At 48.8% G+C, this 21,442-nt stretch overlaps 1 protein-coding gene across 10 annotated transcripts in view; it reads left to right on the forward strand.

Moving 5' to 3' along the window:
* Positions 1 to 21,442, forward strand: part of Dnm2 (dynamin 2) — a 91,339-nt gene that overhangs the window by 26,985 nt on the left and 42,912 nt on the right. For all 10 annotated transcript variants that reach the window (XM_005346907.2, XM_013346250.2, XM_013346249.2 and 7 more), the window contains exons 2-4: positions 10,266 to 10,339; positions 18,846 to 18,995; positions 21,153 to 21,356. In XM_005346907.2, coding sequence (XP_005346964.1) covers positions 10,266 to 10,339; positions 18,846 to 18,995; positions 21,153 to 21,356 — 428 coding nt within the window. The remainder of the gene's footprint in view (positions 1 to 10,265; positions 10,340 to 18,845; positions 18,996 to 21,152; positions 21,357 to 21,442) is intronic.

Consider the following 21,442-nt stretch of genomic DNA (forward strand, 5'->3'; position numbering starts at 1 on the left):
CAGCATCCTGTTCTGTTTTCTCCGCCTACCTAAGGGTTGGCCTATGAAATGGGCCTAGGCAGTTTCTTTATTAATAAGAAATCACTCCCACATCAGTGATTTCCCTACATTTATTCCAAATATTAATCATTTGAGTCTCTCCCACCCCCCCTCCTTTGGGAAGTCTTGGTTCTTTCCTTTCTCTCTCCTCCCCTCACTTTTTTTTTTTTAAAAAAAAAAACAAGTTAGCCACAAATTCACTGTATAGAAAAATCTTGAATTCCTGCTTCTGCTTCTATCTCACATTTGCTGGGATGCCAGGTGTGAACCGCTGGGAACAGCAGGGCTTCTGCTTCCCAGGGGAGCATTCTACCCATGGAACCCCAGTTCTTAAAGCTTTGATTTGCCCCATCTGCTAGCCCTGCCAAGACAGAGTTTCTCTGTGCAGCTTTGGCTGTCCTGGAACTTGCTTTGTAGACCACATTGGCCTTAAACTCAGAAAGTCACCTGCCTCCATCTTTTGAGTGCTAGGATTAAAGGCGTGCGCCACGACCACCCAGCAGCTTGCTTTTTATCACTGGGTCCCTCTCTACAGACTACAGGTACACAGTGGCTGGTGTCCACGTAATATTGGTAATTCACCAATTCCCTCTTGTGAATTCTGACTTTCTGCTGAAGTTGGGGAGCATACTTTCCTTGCCTCCAGTCTTTGCTATTCTCTGCCATGGCCAAACCTGCAGTCTCTTGGAGGCTGTTCTGTATACACTTGAGAGTTGGGAAGATGGCTGAGTGGGAAAGCACTAGTTTAGCATGTGAGGAGCCCTGAATTCTAGCCCACCATGAAGGAAAAGGAGGAAAAAGCAGACGGACAAAACCCCCAGAGTATCCACCTCACTGTTGCCAGGTGGATATGAGCACAAGTCTTTCTTCCCACTTTGTTGCTTCTTGGTAGTATTTAAATGTTTTCTGTTTTCTTGATCATCTTTCACTTATTTTTCTTTCCTTTTTGTTGGGTACGTGGCATCTCACTATGTCATCTTGGTTGGAATTTACTAAACTCACAGAAATCCTTCTGCCTCTGCTTCCTGGTGCCAGTAGAAAAGGTTTGCGACAACCTGCATAGCCTCTTCTTTTTCTTTCTTCTTTTTTTCTTTTTTTAAAGATTAAGCTGGGCAGTGGTGGTGCACACCTTTAATCCCAACACTCAGGAAGCAGAGGCAAGTGAGGGAGTTCAAGGACAGTCAGGACAATACAGAAAATCTCTGTCTCAATAAACTAAAACAAAGACTTACCTTAATTTTTTGTGTATGTTTTTGCCTGCATCTATGTGTGTATGGCACATGCATGCCTGTGCCCGAGGAGAGCAGTAGAGTGCTGGGTTGAACTAGAGTGACACTTCTTGTGAATGCTAGAAACCAACCCAGGGTCCTGCAAGAACAGTCAGTGCTCTTAATTGCAGACCTACCTCTCCAGCCCAACCCTCCACCCAGATTTCTTTTGATTGGCTGTTTCTATATAAACCCAGACTAGTCTGGAAATTTCAGTATTTTTGCCCTAAGCCTCAGGAATATAGGGACCCTTTCTTGCCATTTGTGTAATTACTGAAAGGATCGCCAGAGCTCACTTAAAAAGCTGTAGGTGTGGAGGCCTGCTTCCATCAGGAGGGAGGCAGGGACAGGAAGTCCCAGAGTAAGCTGACTAACTGGATTTGCTGAACTACAGCTGTGAGACAGTGCCTCAGAAAATAAGGTGAAGGGTGATGGAGGAAGACTGACATCAGCCTTGATTCCGTATGTTGACGCACACATGTATACCCACACAGATGGCATATGCATGCACATTGCCCACACACAAATGAATAAAGTGGAGTACTAACATCCACACAGTATTCCTTGACTGTCTATTATTTCCCATTTTTATGTTGCATGGACTTCTGTTTCTAGGGGTCGTTCTCCTGACAGAGCCTGAGGGTCACCAGGCTTGTGTGAGTGCTGTGCTGAAGGATCCGTGCCTGAAGGAAGTGGACTTAGGAATGTGTTGCCTCACGTGACAGAAGGTCTCTGCTAGTGTCCTCACAGGGGTGCTGAGGAGAAGGGTCTGTGCTGCTTGTGTGGTTCTTATGGTTCCCTGTACCTCCTCTGCCTGCTCTGCCTCAGGGCATGACTAAGTATTAGGACCCCATTTACAGATGGAGGACTGGGACGTGGTGGCTCAGCTGTCAGGGTGCAGACTCTGCCTGTGGCGTCCCATTCTTCCTGTCTTCAGAGTTCTCCAGGTGTGCTGTGAGCAGGATCACTGTGACTTAGGTAGGCACCTCAGCAGTCAGAAGTGTCACTTTTACCTGTGTGGCTTTTTTCTGAGTTACTTTACCCCTGAATACCTGGTTCCCACATCTACCAAATGTGAGTAGAGAAAGCATAGAATTCCACCACTCAGGATACCAAGGCAGGGGGGATTGATTAGGAGTTAAGGTCCGTTAGAGCTACATTTGGATACCCTTAAACAACCAAAAGACCAACTGGGGACAGGAGAGTCCCGTGGTAGCACAGCAAGACTGCCTTCCCACAGTCAGCCCAGCTCCTGTGGGGTATATATGTTTTGCACAGGCTGTTTATTCACAGGGGGTGATTTTATTTGTTTGTTTTTGAAATGGTCTCATGTAGCCCAGGCTGGCCTCAAACTTAGTATGTAGCCAAGGATGACCTTGTATCTCTGATCTTCCTGCCTCCATCTCTGAGTGCTGGGATGATTGACAGGCATGTGTAGCGTGCACCATTTGTGGGGTGCTGAGGACCACACTCAGGGCTCCCTGGCTTTCATCTCTGAGTGCTGGGATGTACAGGTGTGTCCACCCTATCTGTTCTATGCAGTTCTGGGGATGGAACTCAGGGAAGCACTTTGCTCACCAAGTGGCAGACACTGCTGGGACATGGTGCTGAACACAGCAGACAATCTTCCTGGTCCTTGTGGAGCTGACAGGCTACTTGGAGCTGGGAGAAGGATATATGACTGCTGCTGAAGGAAAAAGATCCAGAGACACTGTTGGGTCAGAGGAGGGGTCTGCAAAAGGGATCGCTTGTAGGAGGATGGTTCTGGAATGTTCTGGTAGATGGGAGGCTGCATGTCTTTCCTTCCTTCCTAGTGAACAGTTGGGCCCACAGAGGTGGGAATCCACGTGTCGCCAGGCATCTGTCACACTGAGGCTGTATAGACTTGTGATCATTGTCTCGATCCTCACCTCACCCTGTTTTACACAGCACCCAGGATATGAAAGAGTCCTCGGCTGAGGGCAATTAACTGACACACAGGAGGGCGGCATGGTCACAACTCTTGCCACCAGCAGTTCTGGGCCATCGCAGGGCCTAGAAGGGTGGAGATGAGATCCACGGTTCCGCGATTCAAGCAGCTTCCCTGTCACTCTGGGCAGTGTGGTTTGGCTGTTCCATACAACTGGATGGTGACAGGTTAAATATTTACCTGTTATAAAGTTATAAATGAACTGTCAAAATCTGAAATTCATATCACCTTGGAGACTGAAACATACTTTTGTTTCATTTTATTTTGTTTTGCTTTGTTTTGTGAGAAAGTCTTGTGAAGCCCAGACTGGTCTCACTAACAGTAATCCTGCCTCCTGAGTGCTGGAATTTCATACGTTTACCAACACTCTTGGATTTCTCATTTGTTGTTGTTTGGGCGGGGTCTCATGAGTCCAGGCTAGCCTAGAGCTTACTAAGTAACTGAGGATGACCTGAACTCCAGATCCTCCTGCTACCAGTGAGTGCTGGGATCACATGAGGGCCACCACACCCAGGGAAACAGATACCAGTGCTCTTCCCAATCCATGGATGACCTCTGTCAAGCCAGTTGCCTCTATGCAGTAAGAAAGATACAAATGGATGAAACCCCCTGTTTGGGGCTAGGGCTTGGTGGTTAGAGTGTTTGCCTGACATGTACAAATCCATGGGCTCCATCCACAAGCCAGGCATAGTGGTGCATGCCTGTGATTCCAGCACTTGAAGAGGCAGGAGGCATACTCAGCTACATAGAGGCTTCAGAGCCAGCCTGGGCCATGAGATCCTACCTCAAGACAAAGAAAACAAACATCAACAACAAAACTTCCTAAATATGACACAGGTTTTCTCCATATAGAGCAGCTTTCCTCTGTAAAAAGCCCACATTGTGTTCCACACTCTGGAGAGCACCTGGCCCTGGACTACTTCTCAGAACAGCTGCCAAAGTTGACTTAGTCCATTCCCTGCTGGTTGGACATTTAGGTCATTAATGATGTTCTCTTGGGCAGGTGTTGCCATCTGTCCTTATTAATTCATGTAGGCAGTGACTTGTTTCTGACTGTGGGGTCTCTGCCCTCTCTGTGTGCTGATGGGTGTAGGCCCCATCTCCTACCTGCCCTGGAGGTGTTCATGTTCCAGCTGGAACTGCTCATTTGAGAAGTAGATGAACCAGAAAGTGCAAGCTAATAAGGACATCTCTGTGAGGAAAATGAAAACAGGCAGTGCAGGGTGGGTGTAAGCTCACCAGGAAGCAGCTAGAGCCTTCTGAAGAGGGGACATTGCACCTGAGCCCTCAGTGTGCAGAGGCAGCCAGAGTTGCCTCTGCACACTGAAAGGAACAGAGGCCCTGAGGCAGAAATGTGCTGATTTCCTCTGAGAGGCCTTCACTGTGGAAGAAAGAGGGAATAAGTGAAGGGGGGGGAGGGCAATTGTTGTGTGATGGCATGGCAGCCCCTGAAACTTACGAGAGGAGTAGTGATTGCAGGTTACCCCTTACTTTGCCTGTGTAGACTATTGCTGTCACGTGTGTGGGTGTGCAAAACAGAAACTGATATTGGATAGCTCTTGTTATATTGTTTCCCACCATATTTTTGAGACTAGGTTCTTTTGTTGAATCTGGAGTTTATCAGTTCGGGCTAGATTGCTTGGCCAGTAAACTAGGGAGGGATCTTTCTCTCCCTGCCTCCCAAGTGCTGTATTGCAGGTGTAAACCATTGCTTAGCTTGTGTAGGTGCTGGGGCCCCACACCCAGGTCCTTCCTCAGATTGTGTGCTAGACACTTTACTGACCAAGCCATCTTCGTAGATCCAAGAATGCTGTATTGTGGGATACTGTGGTAAAAACTTTGTAACTGACTCTCTCTCTTCTGAGGCAGGTGTCTTACCTACTTAACCAACGAAGAAACTGAGGCCGTAAGAGGTCACCCAACTCTCTAGCTTGTCCAGAAAAGTTCTAAAAGTAATCCAAAGACTGAAAAGCCCCACAGCTATAGCCATCAAGTCACCCTATTTCCTGCTCTTGATCCTCGCCCAAACTGGCCCTCAGATATGACCAGGAGCAGGTGACACTAGGTCTGAGTGCCAAGGGTGGGACTGATCTGGGTTCTGCTGGATTCCTGGCTAGGGAGGGACTGCTGGGCAGAAGCTAGGAGTTGAGCAGCACCAGGCCTGAGCTCATAAGGCCAAGCAGGCGCCAGGTTGCCACCCCCTCCACCTGAGCTCAGTGTCCTGTTCTGTGAAATGGCTGAGTCAGCCCTTGATCCCACCCTGATAGTGTACTTGTTGTGTCCAGGGAGACTGGGGAGAGAGAGCGCGAGCTAAGTTTGTGTCCAACCATGGTGTGACTGCTGCTAGGATGGGAGCATAGTAGGGGACAGACAGGGAGGTAGGAAACAACTTAGGAGTCATCAGTCCGGTCTGGGAGTGCAACAGGAAGAAAGCTTGAGGCAGATAGAAGTGGGGCCTGGCCTGTGACAAGGGAGCTTGGAGGTCTGTGTTGACCGGGAGGGGCAGGAGCTGATAGGAGCAGCTTGTGCAGAGCTTAGTGAGCCTGGGAAGGTCTGAACCTAAGAGAAACACTACCCGTCCCCCCACCCCCCCAGGCCCTAATCAGCTTTCCGAGGGACAGAAAGTGGATCTGATCTGGTATGACCTCTAACTTCAGGCTCTGAGATTTGGGGAATGAGGATGACGAGGAAGGGGTCTCCATCCTGTCAGGTACCAGGCTACTCAGTTGCTGGTGAGGGCTCACCCTTTCTTGCCGTGTTGGTTCACAAGCTGCCCCCACCCTCTTCACTCAGGGTGAAGCCAAGGTCTCTCTCCAGAAGAAGGTAAACAAGCCTGCCATTGTGCTACCTCTTCCCTGGCCCCACCCAGGAACCCTTTCATCCTACTGCAGGCTGGAGGGGGAGAAGCCTTCACAAGATCCTGTCTCTTGTCTTGTGAATAGGGGACCAAACCACTGCCCAGAGAGGGCATGATATAGCCAACAGAGACATTTGACCCAAGAGCCCATGTACCTTCTGTCTCCTCAACACACTGGATTATCGTTGCTGCTTGAGAGTCTGTGTTCAGGCTGCTGTTTACCTGACCAAGCGCAGCTCTGATCTGTTACAGGGCCTCTGAGGCTGAGCTGGTGGGAATGGGAAGGAAGAATGGGCTCAAGCTCTAGCCTCTGACCATTGGTAGGTGAGCAGTTCCCTAGGGAAGGGTTTCCTGGCAGAAAGAACAATTCCTGCAAAGGTCAAGGGTTCCGAGGGCCACTGGGGGACCTAGATAGTCTGGATGGAGACCGGGACTGGATTGGCAGCTATGAGTGGACACACACTTTTGTAGGGGAGCATTTTGGAGGTCTGTGTTTAGAAATGAATGTGGGGTTGAGGGGTTGGGTTGTGACTCAGTCAGAGGGCTGGCCTAGCATCCACAAAACCTTGTAGTTCATCAATACCACATAAACCAGGCATGGTGGTACATATCTGTAATCCCAGCACTTGGGAGGTAGAGACAAGACAATCAAGAGTTCAAGGCAAGCATGGGCTACAAGAGTCCCTGTGCCAAAAGAGAAAAAAGAAAGGAAGGAAACAGAAGGGGAACAGCTCCATTTGTCAGTGAGAAATGATGTCACCCTTTATATTAAACTGACCATGTGTTATCACTGTACCAGGCCTAGAGACACAGAAGAGTGGAACCTGGCCTGGGGAACTGATACCTGTGCTTAGATATGGAGGTGTGGGTGGCTTTGAGCCAAAGTCTTCCCATCCCCATATATTTTGTTGCCATCCCCCACAGTTGGCAGAGTTTTACTGACCAGGAAACCCAGACCTGAGAGTGAACCCAAGTCACATAGCACAGAACTAGCTAATTGAGAAACTGGGATGCTAGGGCAGCCAGAGCACACAGGAAATGTCATAGCAACAGCAGAGAAAAGGACTCATGCTGTGGGAGGCGGGTGGCCTGGGGAAGGAAGAACTGGATGAAGCTAGAGGTGTCCATTGCCAGCTGTGGACAGTTGGCATTGTGAGAAAGCTGCTTAGAGGCCTGCTGGGTGTGTTCTGCTGCTCTGTCCAGGGAACACTTTTCTTAAGATTATTTTTTTTATGTGTATGTGTGTTTTGCTGGCATGTGTGTTTGTGTACTGACGACCTATATGCCTGGTGCTTAAGGTCAGAGAGGGTGTCGGATCCCCTGAGACTGGAGTTAGAAATGGTTGTGAGCAACCATGTGGGTGCTGGGAATTGAATCAGGGTCCTCTGGAAGAGCAGCCAGTGCTTTTAGCCACTGAGCCAATTACTCCAACTCCAGAAAGCAGGAAATAAATCTAAAGCACATTTATTTCCTTATTTATTTTGTGTGTGGGGTAGTGGTGGTGGTACACTTGGCATGGCATGCAAGTGGAGGCAAGAGGAGGCCTTGCAGAGTCAGTTCTGACCTTTCACCATGTGAAGCCCAGGAATCAAACTCAGGTCTTCAGATTTGACAGAAGATACCTTTACCTACTTGACTGTGTCACTGGCCTGTGGAAATCTTCTTGGGCAAACCTTTCTAGACCAAACCCCTGAGGGGTTGGGGGCTCGGATTCTGTGCACTCAGTTCCAGGGCTCATGGAAGCAGCATTATATTAGTTCTGGGCTGCTAGCTCCTGGTCTGGCCTGTAACATGACTGGCCATCTCCTGCTTAGCCTCTTCCTTCTTGGGCTCTGCCTTCTTTGTTGTCCTCCCTATTGGTCACTTTTCTTATGAGAACTAGAGCTTGTCCAGGATATCCCACATAGTCCCTTGTCTGGGACAGAGGCTGATGTCTGGAGTATCAACATTGTCCTCAGTGTGTCTTATCACCTCAGATGCCCCCACTGTAAAGCCCTGGAGTACATACCAGTGGTTACTGTTCCTGGAGGCAGAGGGTGTTCCTCAGTGATCCCCACTGAGAGGCTGCATTGTGGGATAGGGGCTGAGATTCTGGGAGCTGGAGGTCAGCATCTTCAGGTGGACCTCATGTGGTTCAGTCTTAAGTTGCTGGCTTTGCTGATGCATTGCAGCCTTAGGCAGGACCCAGTCTGAGTCCCTCAGTTTTGTGAGATGGGGGAATTGATCTTATCACTGTTAAATTGGTGAATCCATGCAAAGTGCTCTTGCTCTCTTCCTCACTTGTCACACCATAGTGGCTGTTCTACAATACCTATGGATGTGTTTAACTACATTAATGAATTGATTTAGTTTAGGACTTTTGAGACAGGGTCTCAGATATCTGAGACTAATCCATAACTTACCAACTAGTCAGGTATGACCTTGAACACACTGACCATGATTTTTGCAAATCAGCACCCAGTGACATAGTCAGCAACGTTTGAGGACAGTCAGTGGACCCAGCTCATTTGTATTTTCTTTAATATCAAAACAAATCCTCCCTACCTGGTCCACCCAGAAGGAAATTCCTTGTGAGAAGATAAAAGGCTCTTTTTCTTTTATGTGTCTGGCTTCCTGAGCCTCTAGATGGACTCTTGGTATTGACTAGCCCCTCTTGCTGAGTTGTGAAGCTTTTGTTTAACTTACTCTGTGAAACACTTAACAGGTTACATTTCATTCATTTATTATGCACATGTGTATCTGTGTGTTGTGGTCATGGTGGAGGTCAGAAGAACACTTGTGAGTTGGCGCTCTCTTCTCCATGCCAGTCCTAGGCATTATGTTCAGTCATCAGCCTTGCTGGCAAGCGTCTTCACCACCACCACCACCACCACCCAGGTGCTGTGTTGCTGAGCTATAGCCCTAGGTGATGTAGTTCAGGCTGGCATGGCCCCTGTGCTACAGCCAAGGACGACCTTGACATTCAGATCCTTCTGCTGCTGAGTTCCCCTCCTCCCCAGCAAAATTCCCACATGGGTCTCTGGAGCCATATAGCCCAAGTTCTTTTTGTGCTGTGTAAAGGACTGAATCTGGGGTCTCATACACACTATGCAAGTGCACTGCCATCCTGTATTGCTCTGCAGATTCTTTAGATCAGAGTTGTTCTGTTTTCCCATATGGTCACATGTAGCCCAGGCTGGTCATGAACTTTCGATCTTTCTGCCTCTGATGCCCTGCTGGTGACCTTTCCTGAGATTTAATGTAGATACAGTAGAGCATACATCTTAAATACACACCCTGATTATTCTGATAACTTTTTTAAAAAAGTTGCTGATTACTGTACAGATCAGCATTGAGGACTTTTTTTTGCCACCTCAGAAAGTTCTGTCATGTGTCTTCCTGTCTGTTCCTCCAAAGGAAGCCTCTGCCCTGATCTTATCACAAGAGAGCTCTGCCTGTTCAGGTTCAAGTCCATCTGTGTACCAGTTTAGCCTGGGCCATGTGCCTGTGGAGGGTGCGTATGAGGTGTCCAGGACAGCTGTACTCATTTCTATCCTTACTTGGCCGCCCACACAGATGTCCATTCACCAGACAGAACTGGACCAGCCATGTGATAATGCTGATGATGACCTAACTCAGGATGCTTTTGCCACCCCATGTGCTGGTACAAGCTTTTAGCCACCATTCCCATTTCTTTCAGTGCTGGGAATCCATCCCAGAGCCTCCTGTGTTCTGGACAAGCACTCTAGCAACTGAGCCACCTCTCAGCCCTTGTTTTATTCGGAGAAAGCATCTTGCTGTGTAATCCCATCTGCCTGCCTCGCAGCCTTCAGCATCCTGGGTTGTTGGTGGTTGGTTGTTTTAGTTCAGACTGACCTTGAACTTGATCCGCCTTCAGCCTTCTGGGACTCTGCCAGTGGAACTTCGTCTGAACACAATACAAAGAGGGCCAGTGGAAGTGCTAGAGCAGCACTGTCCACACAGCTGAGTCCTCAGCCTTCTTCACAGACCCCATAGCCTGAGGGCTGGGGGGGCAACTGGGGTTGGTGTTTGCTGAGGTTTGCAACAGACTGTTGCTCACTGCCTGTGGTCACACTTCCTGCCTCTCTAGCAGGACTGTGTGAGTCATTTCTGCTGCTTTCTCTTCTCCCAGGGACTTCCTTCCACGTGGATCAGGAATTGTCACCCGGAGGCCTCTCATTCTGCAGCTCATCTTTTCCAAAACAGGTATGAGAAACAAAAAAATCGAAACAAAAACCAAGAAAAAGTAAAAATAAAATATAAATAAATTAGTAAAATAAGGGATACAGAGGCAGCATAGTTCACAGACAGCTTGCCTAACATGGGAAGGCCAGGTTCCATCCTCAGCGTCGTTAAACCTGGCGTGGGGCTGCACACTTAGAATCCCAGCACTAGGGAGGCGGAAGCAGAAGGATCAGAATCAAGGTCACCCAGTCTCCAGACAACAACAAACAAGTCCTACGTGGGGGCCATATCTGGGTGCAGCTGTGGGCTTGGTTGGAATTGAAGGTCCCACATGTAAAAGGAAGATGAAAAACACCTCAGTGACCACCCCAGCTGCAGCCCTAAATCCCCAACTAGAACCATGGTTTTACTTTCTTTTTTTTTTTTTTAATTTATTTTTTTTTATTTTTTATTTTTTTGGTTTTACTTTCTAAATCTTTTTTTTTTTTAATTGCTTCCCTATACTTCCTGTGCAGTCACAGACCAGGCCCAATTAAAAGAACCATTGTGCCTGTCATTTGAGGCCCAGTCCATGGTCTCATGCTGCCAGTTTTCCCCCCACGTGCCCTATAACTAAATTTACAGTTGGGGAAACTGAGGCATAGCCAGGTTCCCTGCATTTCTAGTGGGCCCCTGACTTGGGATGCTCATGACCTGACACCTTGCCTTCCAAAGGCCTGCTGTTTTTCTTTATCCTGGTCCCATTGAGACCTGGAGGTTTGGTGCACAGTGCCCCTTTGCGGGTTCATTAAAGGCTGCAGGATGGGCTGCAGTCAGCTATGCTGGGCAAGGCAACTCTTCCTGTGCTTGCTCTCATTGCCTGAAGGGCTCTGCCTCACCTTAGGAATCCCTGTTTTGCACTTTTTCATGGGATACCAGCTGGCATTGTTGCTGCTTTTGGTCCCTGGTTACCCTGGGGAAAGCCTGCCTGGGTAAGCAGGGAAGGGAGCCAAGCCTTTCCAGGTTCCTGTGCTGGCTTCTCTGTGGGCACCCTGTCTGCAGAGTAAAGATAATGGGAAAACCAGTTAATCATGTGCCAGGCCCTTGATGAGCAGTGCTAGCTTTATACCTGCAGGGTTGGTTGCTTGTTTGGACAGCTGATACCCAGACTGGCCCAGCTCTCTTGGACCTGAGCGCTAAGATGACAGTACTAGGTGAGCCACCATGCTTAATTTTACTGTAATCCGTAGTTTTAATTTATTTTTAAATTTTTTTATCTTTATTTTTAATTGTATGGATATTTCACCTGCATATATGTCTGCTCACATGTGTGTGTGGTCCTTGTGGAGGTCCGAAGAAGGCATCAGATTCCCAGGAATAGGAGTTACAGGCACTGTGAACCACTGTATGGGTGCAGGGACTTGAACCAAGTACTCTTCACCCCTGAGCCATCTCTTCAGCCCCTTATTTTATTTGTTAAATCATGTGTATGCATGTGTCTATGTGTGGGCGTGTGCATCTGAATGCAGATACAGAAACAGAGGCATAAAGCCACCAGAGCTCCTGGAGCTCAGGTGGTCCTAAGCCACCTACCTGGGTCCCAAGAACCAAGTTTGGGTCCTGTAAAAGCAGTGTATGCTCTTAATTGTTGATTCATCTGTCTAGCCCTCTTCTTTGTGTGTGTGCGCGCATGTGTGTGCGTGCGCGTACACACACATGCATGGAAATCAGAAGAAGACAGCTTTGCAGGAGTCCTGTCCTTCCACCATGTGGGTCCCTGGGATCCAGCTCAGGTTGTCAGGATGGTGTCTTCCCTGCTGAGTCATCTTTCTGGCCTATTCACTATAGTTTTATGCTGGATAGGGCTGAGGGAAAGCCCACAAAAGGAACCATTGAAATGGGGAACACCTGCCCAGAGCTGACCTTCGTAAAGGGTCAGATCAGTCCGTGACTTTCCTCCCTCTTGGAGGGAGCCCTAACTTTCCCACTTCTTGCCTGAGTCCCAAAGGAGGGTTATTTAGATCCTTGTTGCGGCTGCTCTTAGGGACGTGGCCAGGCACATGCGAGGAGGCTGGAGCAGGCTACTAGGTGTGACTATTTAGGGCAGGATGACTTTTGAGGTGTCTGTTGGAGAGGCAGTCTTTGTGTTTCTTTCCAGGTGTGTGGTGTTGTCACCATGCTGGTCGTCTGCCCAGCCTGTCCTAGTAGACGCTGCAGACACACATTCACTGTGCTCAGCCGGGCTGGTTAGAGAGTGGATCTGGCTTCAGATGTGCCCTAGGCCAGGGTCCCTGGGAGCACATTCTAAGTCATAGCAATAGTGGGTAGAGAGGTGGGAGAGGGATAGGTGTGCCCTAGAGATCAAGTTCCTCACACTGATGCTTGGGACCAAAGCTGCAGAGCCAGCCATTTGGACTGACCTATGTTCTCCATACCCCAGTGACCGCTGCTCTTCAAGGTTCAGGAATCTAAAGATAGGCTTCATGACCAGACCAAGGCCCTCCCCTTCAGAACTTTAGACACCCAAGTGCCTTGTGGCTTCTTGTTCAGGCTGGTTTGCTGAGCCATGATTAGTAGCTAATGCTGTTTAAAAATTACCTAGGACCACAGGCTCCAGGAAGCCTAGTGGCCCACGAGTGAACCCTGCCCTCACCCAGAATTATCCTGCTAAACTGTGGGTACAGGAGTGGGGGAAGACTCCCATCTCATCCCCAACCTTCACCCTGACTTTGGTCTGTGATCACTGTGCCAGAAAAGAGATGCCAGGACATGGTCAGAGCCCAGCCCCTCTTGCTCCCCAGAGACAGCCATGCCTCCTCATTGCACCTCAAACATCTGTGTTCCCACTCTGGCCCTTACCATGTCCCACGGGATTCCTTGTTAGATAAAACTGTACTATCTTGAGTCAAATTGAGTTTTGTTTGAGAACAAATCTCGTGTAGCCCAGACTGGCCTTGAATTTGCTTATATCTGAAGCTAGTCTTGAACTCTTGATCCTCTTTGCTCTACCTCCAACATCCTGAGATTACAGATGTGCCTCACTATGTCCAGCTGTGTTGTTGGTATTCTCCCTGTGTCTCTTCCTCACTAGAACAGGAGATACACCAAGGCAGTGGTCTAAAGACTGGAAAGTGCATGGAATTATACACCATTTCTTATCCAGTACCTCCTTCGCTAGGCTGTTGGCCATGGGGGCCCTTTTTTGAACCCGTGTCTTCAAAAGGACTGGTGGAAGACCAAGGCCTGGGTGGTCATCGGTAGCATACAAAACCGTACTTTTGGGGTGCTTCTTGGTCTAAGAAAAAAACAGCCTGAAGCAGGTGTGGCTCAAGTTGGGGCCTAGTTGGACCGACTGCTCCAGAGTAACCGTCTATCCTAGACAAGAAGACAGTTCCTGTTGTCCCAGACCAGAGGTGGAGCAGAACTAGCCAGTGCTGTGCTAATGCTCCTGCCCCAGGCTCTGAGTAGCCTGTGTGCGCACATCCTGTGCGCTGTTTGTTTGTTTGTTTTATTTTATTTTATTTTATTTTTTTAAATTTATTTATTTATTAAAGATTTCTGTCTCTTCCCCGCCACCGCCTCCCATTTCCCTCCCCGTCCCCCAATTAAGTTCCCCCCCCCCTCCGCCCGAAAAGCAATCAGGGTTGGGCTAAGTGGCTCGCCTAGGCAGTTTGGATGCTTGTTTTATTTTTGAGGCAGAGTGCCACTTAGCCCAGCCTCAAACTCACTAAGTAGCTGAAAGTGACCTTGAACTCCTGATCCTCCTTTCCCTACTTCCCTACTGCTGGGTTACTGGAGTGTGCCACAACATAGGGTTTATGTAGTGCTGGGGTCAAAAGGCTCTCTACCAAACTGAGTTTTATCTAAATCTACTCCTATTCTTTTAGGTTTATTATTTTAAAGTGTGTATATGCATGGATGGATGGATGGATGGATGGATGGATGGATGGATGGATGGATGGATGGATGGATGTGTATGGATGTAGATGCCTGAAAATTTAGAGGTGTTGGATCCTTTGGAGCTGGAATTATAGGTGTGAGCTTCCTGATGTGGGTGTTGAGAACCAAACTCAGTCTTTTTCAGGAACAGCACTCTTAGCTGTTGAGCCAGCTCCAGCGCCCTCTTGGTTTGTTTGTTTGAGACTGGAACTTACTACCTCACCTGGGCTGGCCTTCCATTCATGCAAATCCTCTAGGTTGACAGATCCTGTTTGGTTGTTGGGTGTATCCAGGGGTCTCCAGAGTGTCTGAACCCCCAGGTATTCTTGTCCAGACATGCCTACCAATGCTAGACCTAAAGTAGGTAGATGTAGTGGTCCTGGGCGTCAGGAGCTGGCCACAATGGCTTTGTTTTTGCCAGACTGTGGGTGAAGTCTCACTGCTTCCATCTTCTAGCACCTACATACATCTTAGGAAGCAGACCCAGATGCTGGAGAATGTAGTGACCCACACCCAGCCCTTGTTTATAACTACATCTAGGCAGACAGAAGCTCATTAGAAACCCCCTTTCCGGGCTGGAGAGATGGCTCAGAGGTTAAGAGCTTTGGCTGCTCTTCTAAAGGGCTGTGTTCAATTCCCAGCACATGATGGTTCAGAACCACCTGAAGGCTGGCTGGCCCACCAGGATTAGCAGTATGACTGCTGACCAAGGCCCACCTTTGGTTTCTTCCCTTATCCCTGCTGTGCGCAGGACCTTAAGTGGGGCCTGTGTAACTAGCTTCTAGCCGCTGGGAAAGCCTTGTGCAGGGAAGGGCCTGGGGGAATCCACTCTGCTTCCAGTGGGTATGTGACTGTCAGAATGCTGCAGTATTGACACAGGGACCAGAGGACTGGCTTTGTCACCATGGGGACATGGGGACCTGGATTGGCAGAGCTGGCAGTGGCTTAGAGGTGTGGCGTAGGCTGTTTAGGACCAACTGTCAGGCAGCTCAGCCTTAAGGCATCCAGCACATTCTTTGATTTAACATTTCAGCATGTACATTAACAGGGAACTTATCTGAGGCTCTCTTTGCCTTGGACTAGCTGTTTGAGGTAGGCTGACTGGCCAGTTAGGCCTGTCTTGGTCTCCCCAGCCCTGGGGTTACAGGCGTGCACTACCACGCTTGTCTTACTAGTGTGAGCTCTGTGAATCAAATGCGGGTCCTCATGTTTGCATTGCAAGCACTTCACTGACTGAGTCCTCAGCCTTGAGAGGTTCTTTTTTGTTTTTTTCAAGACAAGGTTTCTCTGTGTAACAGTCCTGGCTGGCTGTCCTGGAACTCACTTTGTAGACCATGCCAGCCTCGAACTCACTGAGATCCACCTGCCTCTGTCTCCCAAGTGCTGGGATTAAAGGTGTGCACCTCCATTGCCCGGTGAGAGGTTTTTTTTTTTGTTTTGTTTTGTTTTTTGTTTTTTTTGGGTTTTTTTGAGACAGGGTTTCTCTGTAGCTTTGGAGTCTGTCCTGGACTACCTCTTGTAGACCAGGCTGGCCTCAAACTCACAAAGATCCTCCTGCCTCTGCTTCCTGAGTGCTGGGATTAAAGGCATGCACCACCACCACCCAGTGAGAGGTTCTTTTTAAGGCCAGTCTTCACTGCGTAGCCCAGGCTGGCCTCTAACTCATGATCCTGCCTTTGGTGACTGGACTGCTCGGAGCTGTAGGTGCTGGCCGCCCTGATAAGCTTAAAGCGGGCATTTATGTCCAAGTTGCTACGTGGCTTATATGAATGTCATACCCTCTCTGGAGTCTCTCGTGTTAAAACAGAGCCCTCTCCCCCAAGAACTTTTCCACCTTGCTCCTTCGGGTCCTCTGCTCCCTAAGTGGCAGAGATGCTGGTTGCCAGTCTTTCTGTCCTCATAGAGATTTTTTGGGACATCTGCTCTGCTGATGAAAGGAGCTCAGGCCCAGGTGAGGCCTCCAGTGCTGGTTAAGCTAACAACTGTGGCAAACACTGGGCACCTGGGTAAAGATGGGAAAGGGTGACTGGCAGGAAAGGCCCTGCAGGGAGAGAGGAGGAGAGGAGCCAGATCTGGCTGTGGCCCTGCTTCTGCTACCTTACCCTGCCACCATCTCATACTTGCTGACTGCCTGATCAGGAAGAGAACTGATGTTCTGTGGGGGCTGGGCAACTGATCCATTTTTAGTGGCAGCTGCAGGAAGTGTTTCCGCTTGTCCCCTGGAGGGCCGGAGAAAGGCTGCCCTTGGGAAGTGGGTCAGCTGATAATGTGTCCCAGAGCCTCCTGCCCACACCCTCACTCGTCCTGCTGTTGGGTGGCCAGCATTTATGCTAGACACAGACTTGGTCCTGTTGAGGTCATTGAATTTGAGAGTCACTATCCCTGCCAGGTGGTCTGACCCGGTCTACCCAGTCCCTGTGCCATCTCTGAGATCCTATGTTCTCTCTGCATGTCTGTGAAATGGACAGTATGCGTGTGTATCTGTGTGCATGAGTGTGCACATGTGTATTGATGTGCACCTGCACACGTGCAGAGGCTAGAGGAGGAGGCCTGCCTTGAACTCACAGAGATTTTCCTGGCCTCTGCCTTCTGAGTGCTGGGATTAAAGGTGTGCACCACTATGCTGGGCTTGTTTTGTTTTTGCTAGGCTGGAAGCTAGCAAGCCCCAGTGAGCCTCCTCTCCCTGATGCCCTTTGCAGCTGCGGCTTATAGGCATTTGTGGGGACACCTGGCTGGTATGTGGGTGCTGAGATCCAAATTCTCATGTATAACACCCGATTCTGTTACCCTCTTGGTACAGTTCACACGCCACTGGACTGTACGCGAGTTGGGCAAGGGCCTGGAGATTGAAAGAACACACAAGAGACCTGGGTCATTCGAAAGGAGATCAGCCAAATCCCGTTTATTCAACTTTGGGGAAATCCTTAAATACCTAGCTGCTGCACAAGGAATGCCTAGGCAGGTGGGAAATTGCCACACCCAAGATGGAGTAAACAATGCTCTACAGCTAATCACCAGGCAGGGCAGAGGGAGCACCTGTACAGAATGTTTTAGCTGGACCCCAGGAGCAGGGGTAGACCGGGGCCCTACACTCCTGTTTATACTACAAGGGCTCTTAACTTCTGAGCCATCTCTGGCTAAATGCTTTATTTTTCTTAAGGCAGGGTCTCATGTAGCCCAGGCTGGGCTCCCATTCCTAACCCTTTGCCTCCACATCTCTGGATCCATGATAACAGACCCTTGTTACCAGCTGTGTTATGACGTGCTGGGGTCTCCCAGGCTTCCTGCATGCCTGCTGAGGGTTCTGCCGAATGAGCTGCCGAGCCAGCTCTACCTGTGGAGACTTTTCCCCACCCAGGCCTCTGGTCGCAAGCTCCTTGTGGCTGCTCTTCTCTGAGGCCACTTGCCTTGTGGTTCTGTGATTTGGACAGCCAAGTTATTTTAGTTTGCTCCACACAGTACCCATCCTGGCTCCTCTCTGCAGGGTGCCCCGCTGCCCCACAGTATTACCTAGAGTGTGTCATGCAGACTTTGAGAATGAGTGTTGGTACTTCCTCAGCCTTTCCTTGACAAATTCTGGCATCCAGACCCCAGCCTGGCAGCTGATGCCTGCAGTCCAAACACAGCACCTGCTTACAACACCTGCTTATCTTGTGTTTTGTCAATATATCCTGTGTGGCTCAGTTTGGCCTTCATCTTATTATCCTTCTTCCTCAGTCTCCTAAGTGCCCGAATCCCAGGTGTGTGCTGCAGTATCCAGCTCTTCCCAGCATTTGGGAGCCTGAGGCAATGGATCTCAGCTGTCAGTCCTTCCCGAACTGTGTAGTAAGCTCCAGATTAACCCGGGACCAAATCCCTTTATCAAAAAGAAGAAAAAAAGTCTGTCAGTGAGGGGTTTGTCACAAAATATGAGGACCTAAGTTTGTCCTCAGTACCCTTGTAAGGTCAGGTGTTGGGTGCCCTGCAGTGGAGATGGAAGGAAGGGTTGCTGCAGCTTCATGGCCAGCCAGCCTAGCCCAGTTGACAAACCGTGGGCCCTTTCAGAGGCACTGTCTCAAAAAGTAAGGTGGAGAGCAGTCGAGGAAGGAAATCTGAGGTTAGTGTCTAACTGCCACACACATGTGTGCATATGTGCATGAGTACTCATACACAAAAATAGAATTTAAAAGGAATGACAGGCACTGGTGGTGCACACCTTTAATTTCAGCACTCGGGAGGGAGAGGCAGGCAGATCTCTGTGAGTTTGAGGCCAGCCTGGTACACAAAGTGTGTTCCAGGACAGCCAGGGCTACACAGAGAAACACAGTCTCGAAAAACAGGAAAAAAAGAAGAAGAAGAAGAATGAGCCAGGTCTGGTGGTGCACACCTTTAATCCTCGCAAAGACAGACAAATGTCTGAGTTTAAGCCCAGAACTACATAGTGAGACTGTCTCAAAATATAAGCCAACCTGATAAAATGAAAGAAAGAACAAATGCCATGTTCCTCAAGTTTCTGTAGGAACTGGTTTCCTTTCTTCTCTGCCTGGTACACTGCATGTTCTTGGGCACCCTCCACCCCAGCACACCACCTCTTTCTCACCTTGAACATCTTTTCTTATCTCTGTGTCAGAATATGCGGAGTTTTTGCACTGCAAGTCCAAAAAGTTTACAGACTTCGATGAAGTCCGGCAGGAGATCGAAGCGGAGACTGACCGGGTCACGGGGACCAACAAAGGCATCTCCCCAGTGCCCATCAACCTTCGGGTCTACTCACCACACGGTAGGTAGCTTGGATGGGGACCAGGGGAGCTGGTATAGTTTTTCTATCCAGTAGGATTGTTCTACTTCCTGAGCATCTGAGAGATGCATCATGACTAGGAAGCCTTGGGAGGGAGGTCAGGAGTGGGCATGGACGCATGAACTCATGCCTATACCTCAGTTCTGTGAGACATGGGCCAGAGGACATATTAAGACTCCATCTCAAACAAGAGCAAAAAAAAAAAAAACAGGACTGAGGTTGGAGCTCTGCGGTCAGGCACTTGTGTAGCAAGCATGAAGTCAATCCCCAGTACCACATTTTAAATAAAAATGGGCCAGATATGGCAGTGATTATGCCTGTAACCCCAGCACTCGGTAGGCTAAGACATAAGAACTTTGTGTTTGATGCTGAAAGTACCTAAATTTTTGTAAAAAGTTCTTCTTTTGTAAAAAGTAAAAGTTTTTAAAATTTTACTATATGTGTATTTATATTGCCTGGATGTCTGTATACACACACACACACACACACACACACACACACACACACACACACACACCTAGTGTCTGAGGAAGTCAGAAAAGGGTGTCATATCCCATGGAACTGGAATTACAGGTGGTTATGAGCTACTGTGTAGGTCCTGGGAGTTGTACCCAGGTCCTTTGTAAGAGCCAGTGTTTGGTAACTACTCAGCTCCTTTTTTCTCCTTTGTTGTTTTTGTTTTTGGTCTTTTTGAGACAGAGTTCCTCTGTGTAGCCCTGGCTGTCTTGGAACTCACTCTGTAGACCAAGTTGGCCTCAGATTCATCTGTGCCTGCCTCTGCCTCCTGAGTGCTGGAACTAAAGATGTGCACCACTGCCCGGCTCTTTTTTTTTTGTTTTTAATATAGTTCTTCAGGGGCTGGAGAGATGGCTCAGAGGTTAAGAGCACTGGCTGCTCTTCCAGAGGTCCTGAGTTCAATTCCCAGCAACCACATGGTGGCTCACAACCATCATCTGTACTGACATCTGGCGCCCTGCTCTTGCGTGCAGGCATACAAGGAGGCTGAACACTGTATACATAATAAATTTTTCTGTGTATGTGTTCTCACATTATATGGTGCACATGTGTAGGCTGGAGGACAACTTAGAGGAGTCTATCTCTCCTTCCACCATGGAAGTCCCAGGAATTGCTCTCAGGTTATCAGATTTGGTGATAGTAATCTTTACCCACTGAGCTATTTCACTGGCCCTATTTATTCTCTCTCTTCCTCCCTCCCTTCCTTCCTCCCTTTCTCCCTTCCTTCCTAAAACAATATTTCATGTAGCCCAGACTGGCCTCCTTATATGGTTCAGATGACCTTGAATTCCTCATCCTCATGCTCCTCCTATCTCACCAGTGCTAAGATTATAGACGTGCATATACAGACATGACTATGTGGTGCTAGGAATGGCATGCAGGGCTTTGTGGGTGCTAGGTGTGCACTTTACCAACTGAACTCCAGCCCTGGCCCAAGCAACATAATAAGTTCACAGCCGGTCTGGGCTACACACCCAGACTCTCCTTCAAACACAGAGAAGGTGTGAGAAGAGGGGGCATGGCTCAGTGAGTGGAATGCTTGCTGTTGAAGTGTGAAGACTGTGTTCTCCCACAGCAGCTGCACAGCACAGCATTGTGTGTGTCTTTAATTCTGGAACCAGGACACTGGGACAGATAATGTGTAGCTGAGTTGGTAGCTCTAGGTAGCTCTCCTCAGTGAGGAGACCCTTTCTCAAAAGATACGATATAGGAGCCAGCAAAATAGCTCACCAGGTAAAGGTGTTGGCAAGTGTGATGACCAAGTTCAGTTCCCAGGATTCATGTGGTAGGAGAGAACTGACTACTACATATTCTCTGACCTCCATCTGTGGACCTTGGTGTACATGTTTTTTTTTTCTCTCTCTCTGTAAAATTAATAAATTTTAAAAAGAATAAATATGGTGGAGAACAATACGTGGGTGAACTGACCTCCACATGCATGTGCCCATAAGGACATCCACCAAACATGCAAAGTACACACAGAAGTATGTTCTAGTAGTATTAGGAGTGACTCCCCCTGGGAACTTGCTGATGTCCAACTAGGTCTCTTCAGGGCTGGGCTGTGTATATGCTCTGAACCCTTTCCAGTCTCTAACCACTTTTGCTTCTTGGTTTCGCCTTCAGTGTTGAACCTGACTCTCATCGATCTCCCAGGAATCACTAAGGTGCCAGTGGGGGACCAGCCGCCAGACATTGAGTACCAGATCAAGGATATGATCCTGCAGTTTATCAGCCGCGAGAGCAGCCTCATTCTTGCTGTCACTCCAGCCAACATGGACTTGGCCAACTCAGACGCCCTCAAACTGGCCAAGGAGGTGGATCCCCAAGGTGACCCTCCTGCCCCAGGGAAGCAACTCCCTCTAGTAGCTAGGTCCCTTCCATAGTGCACTTTATGGCCCAGGACTGTGTTAGAT

The sequence above is a fragment of the Microtus ochrogaster genome, chromosome 5 (genome assembly GCF_000317375.1).
Source record: "Microtus ochrogaster isolate Prairie Vole_2 chromosome 5, MicOch1.0, whole genome shotgun sequence".
Lineage (NCBI taxonomy): Eukaryota > Metazoa > Chordata > Mammalia > Rodentia > Cricetidae > Microtus > Microtus ochrogaster.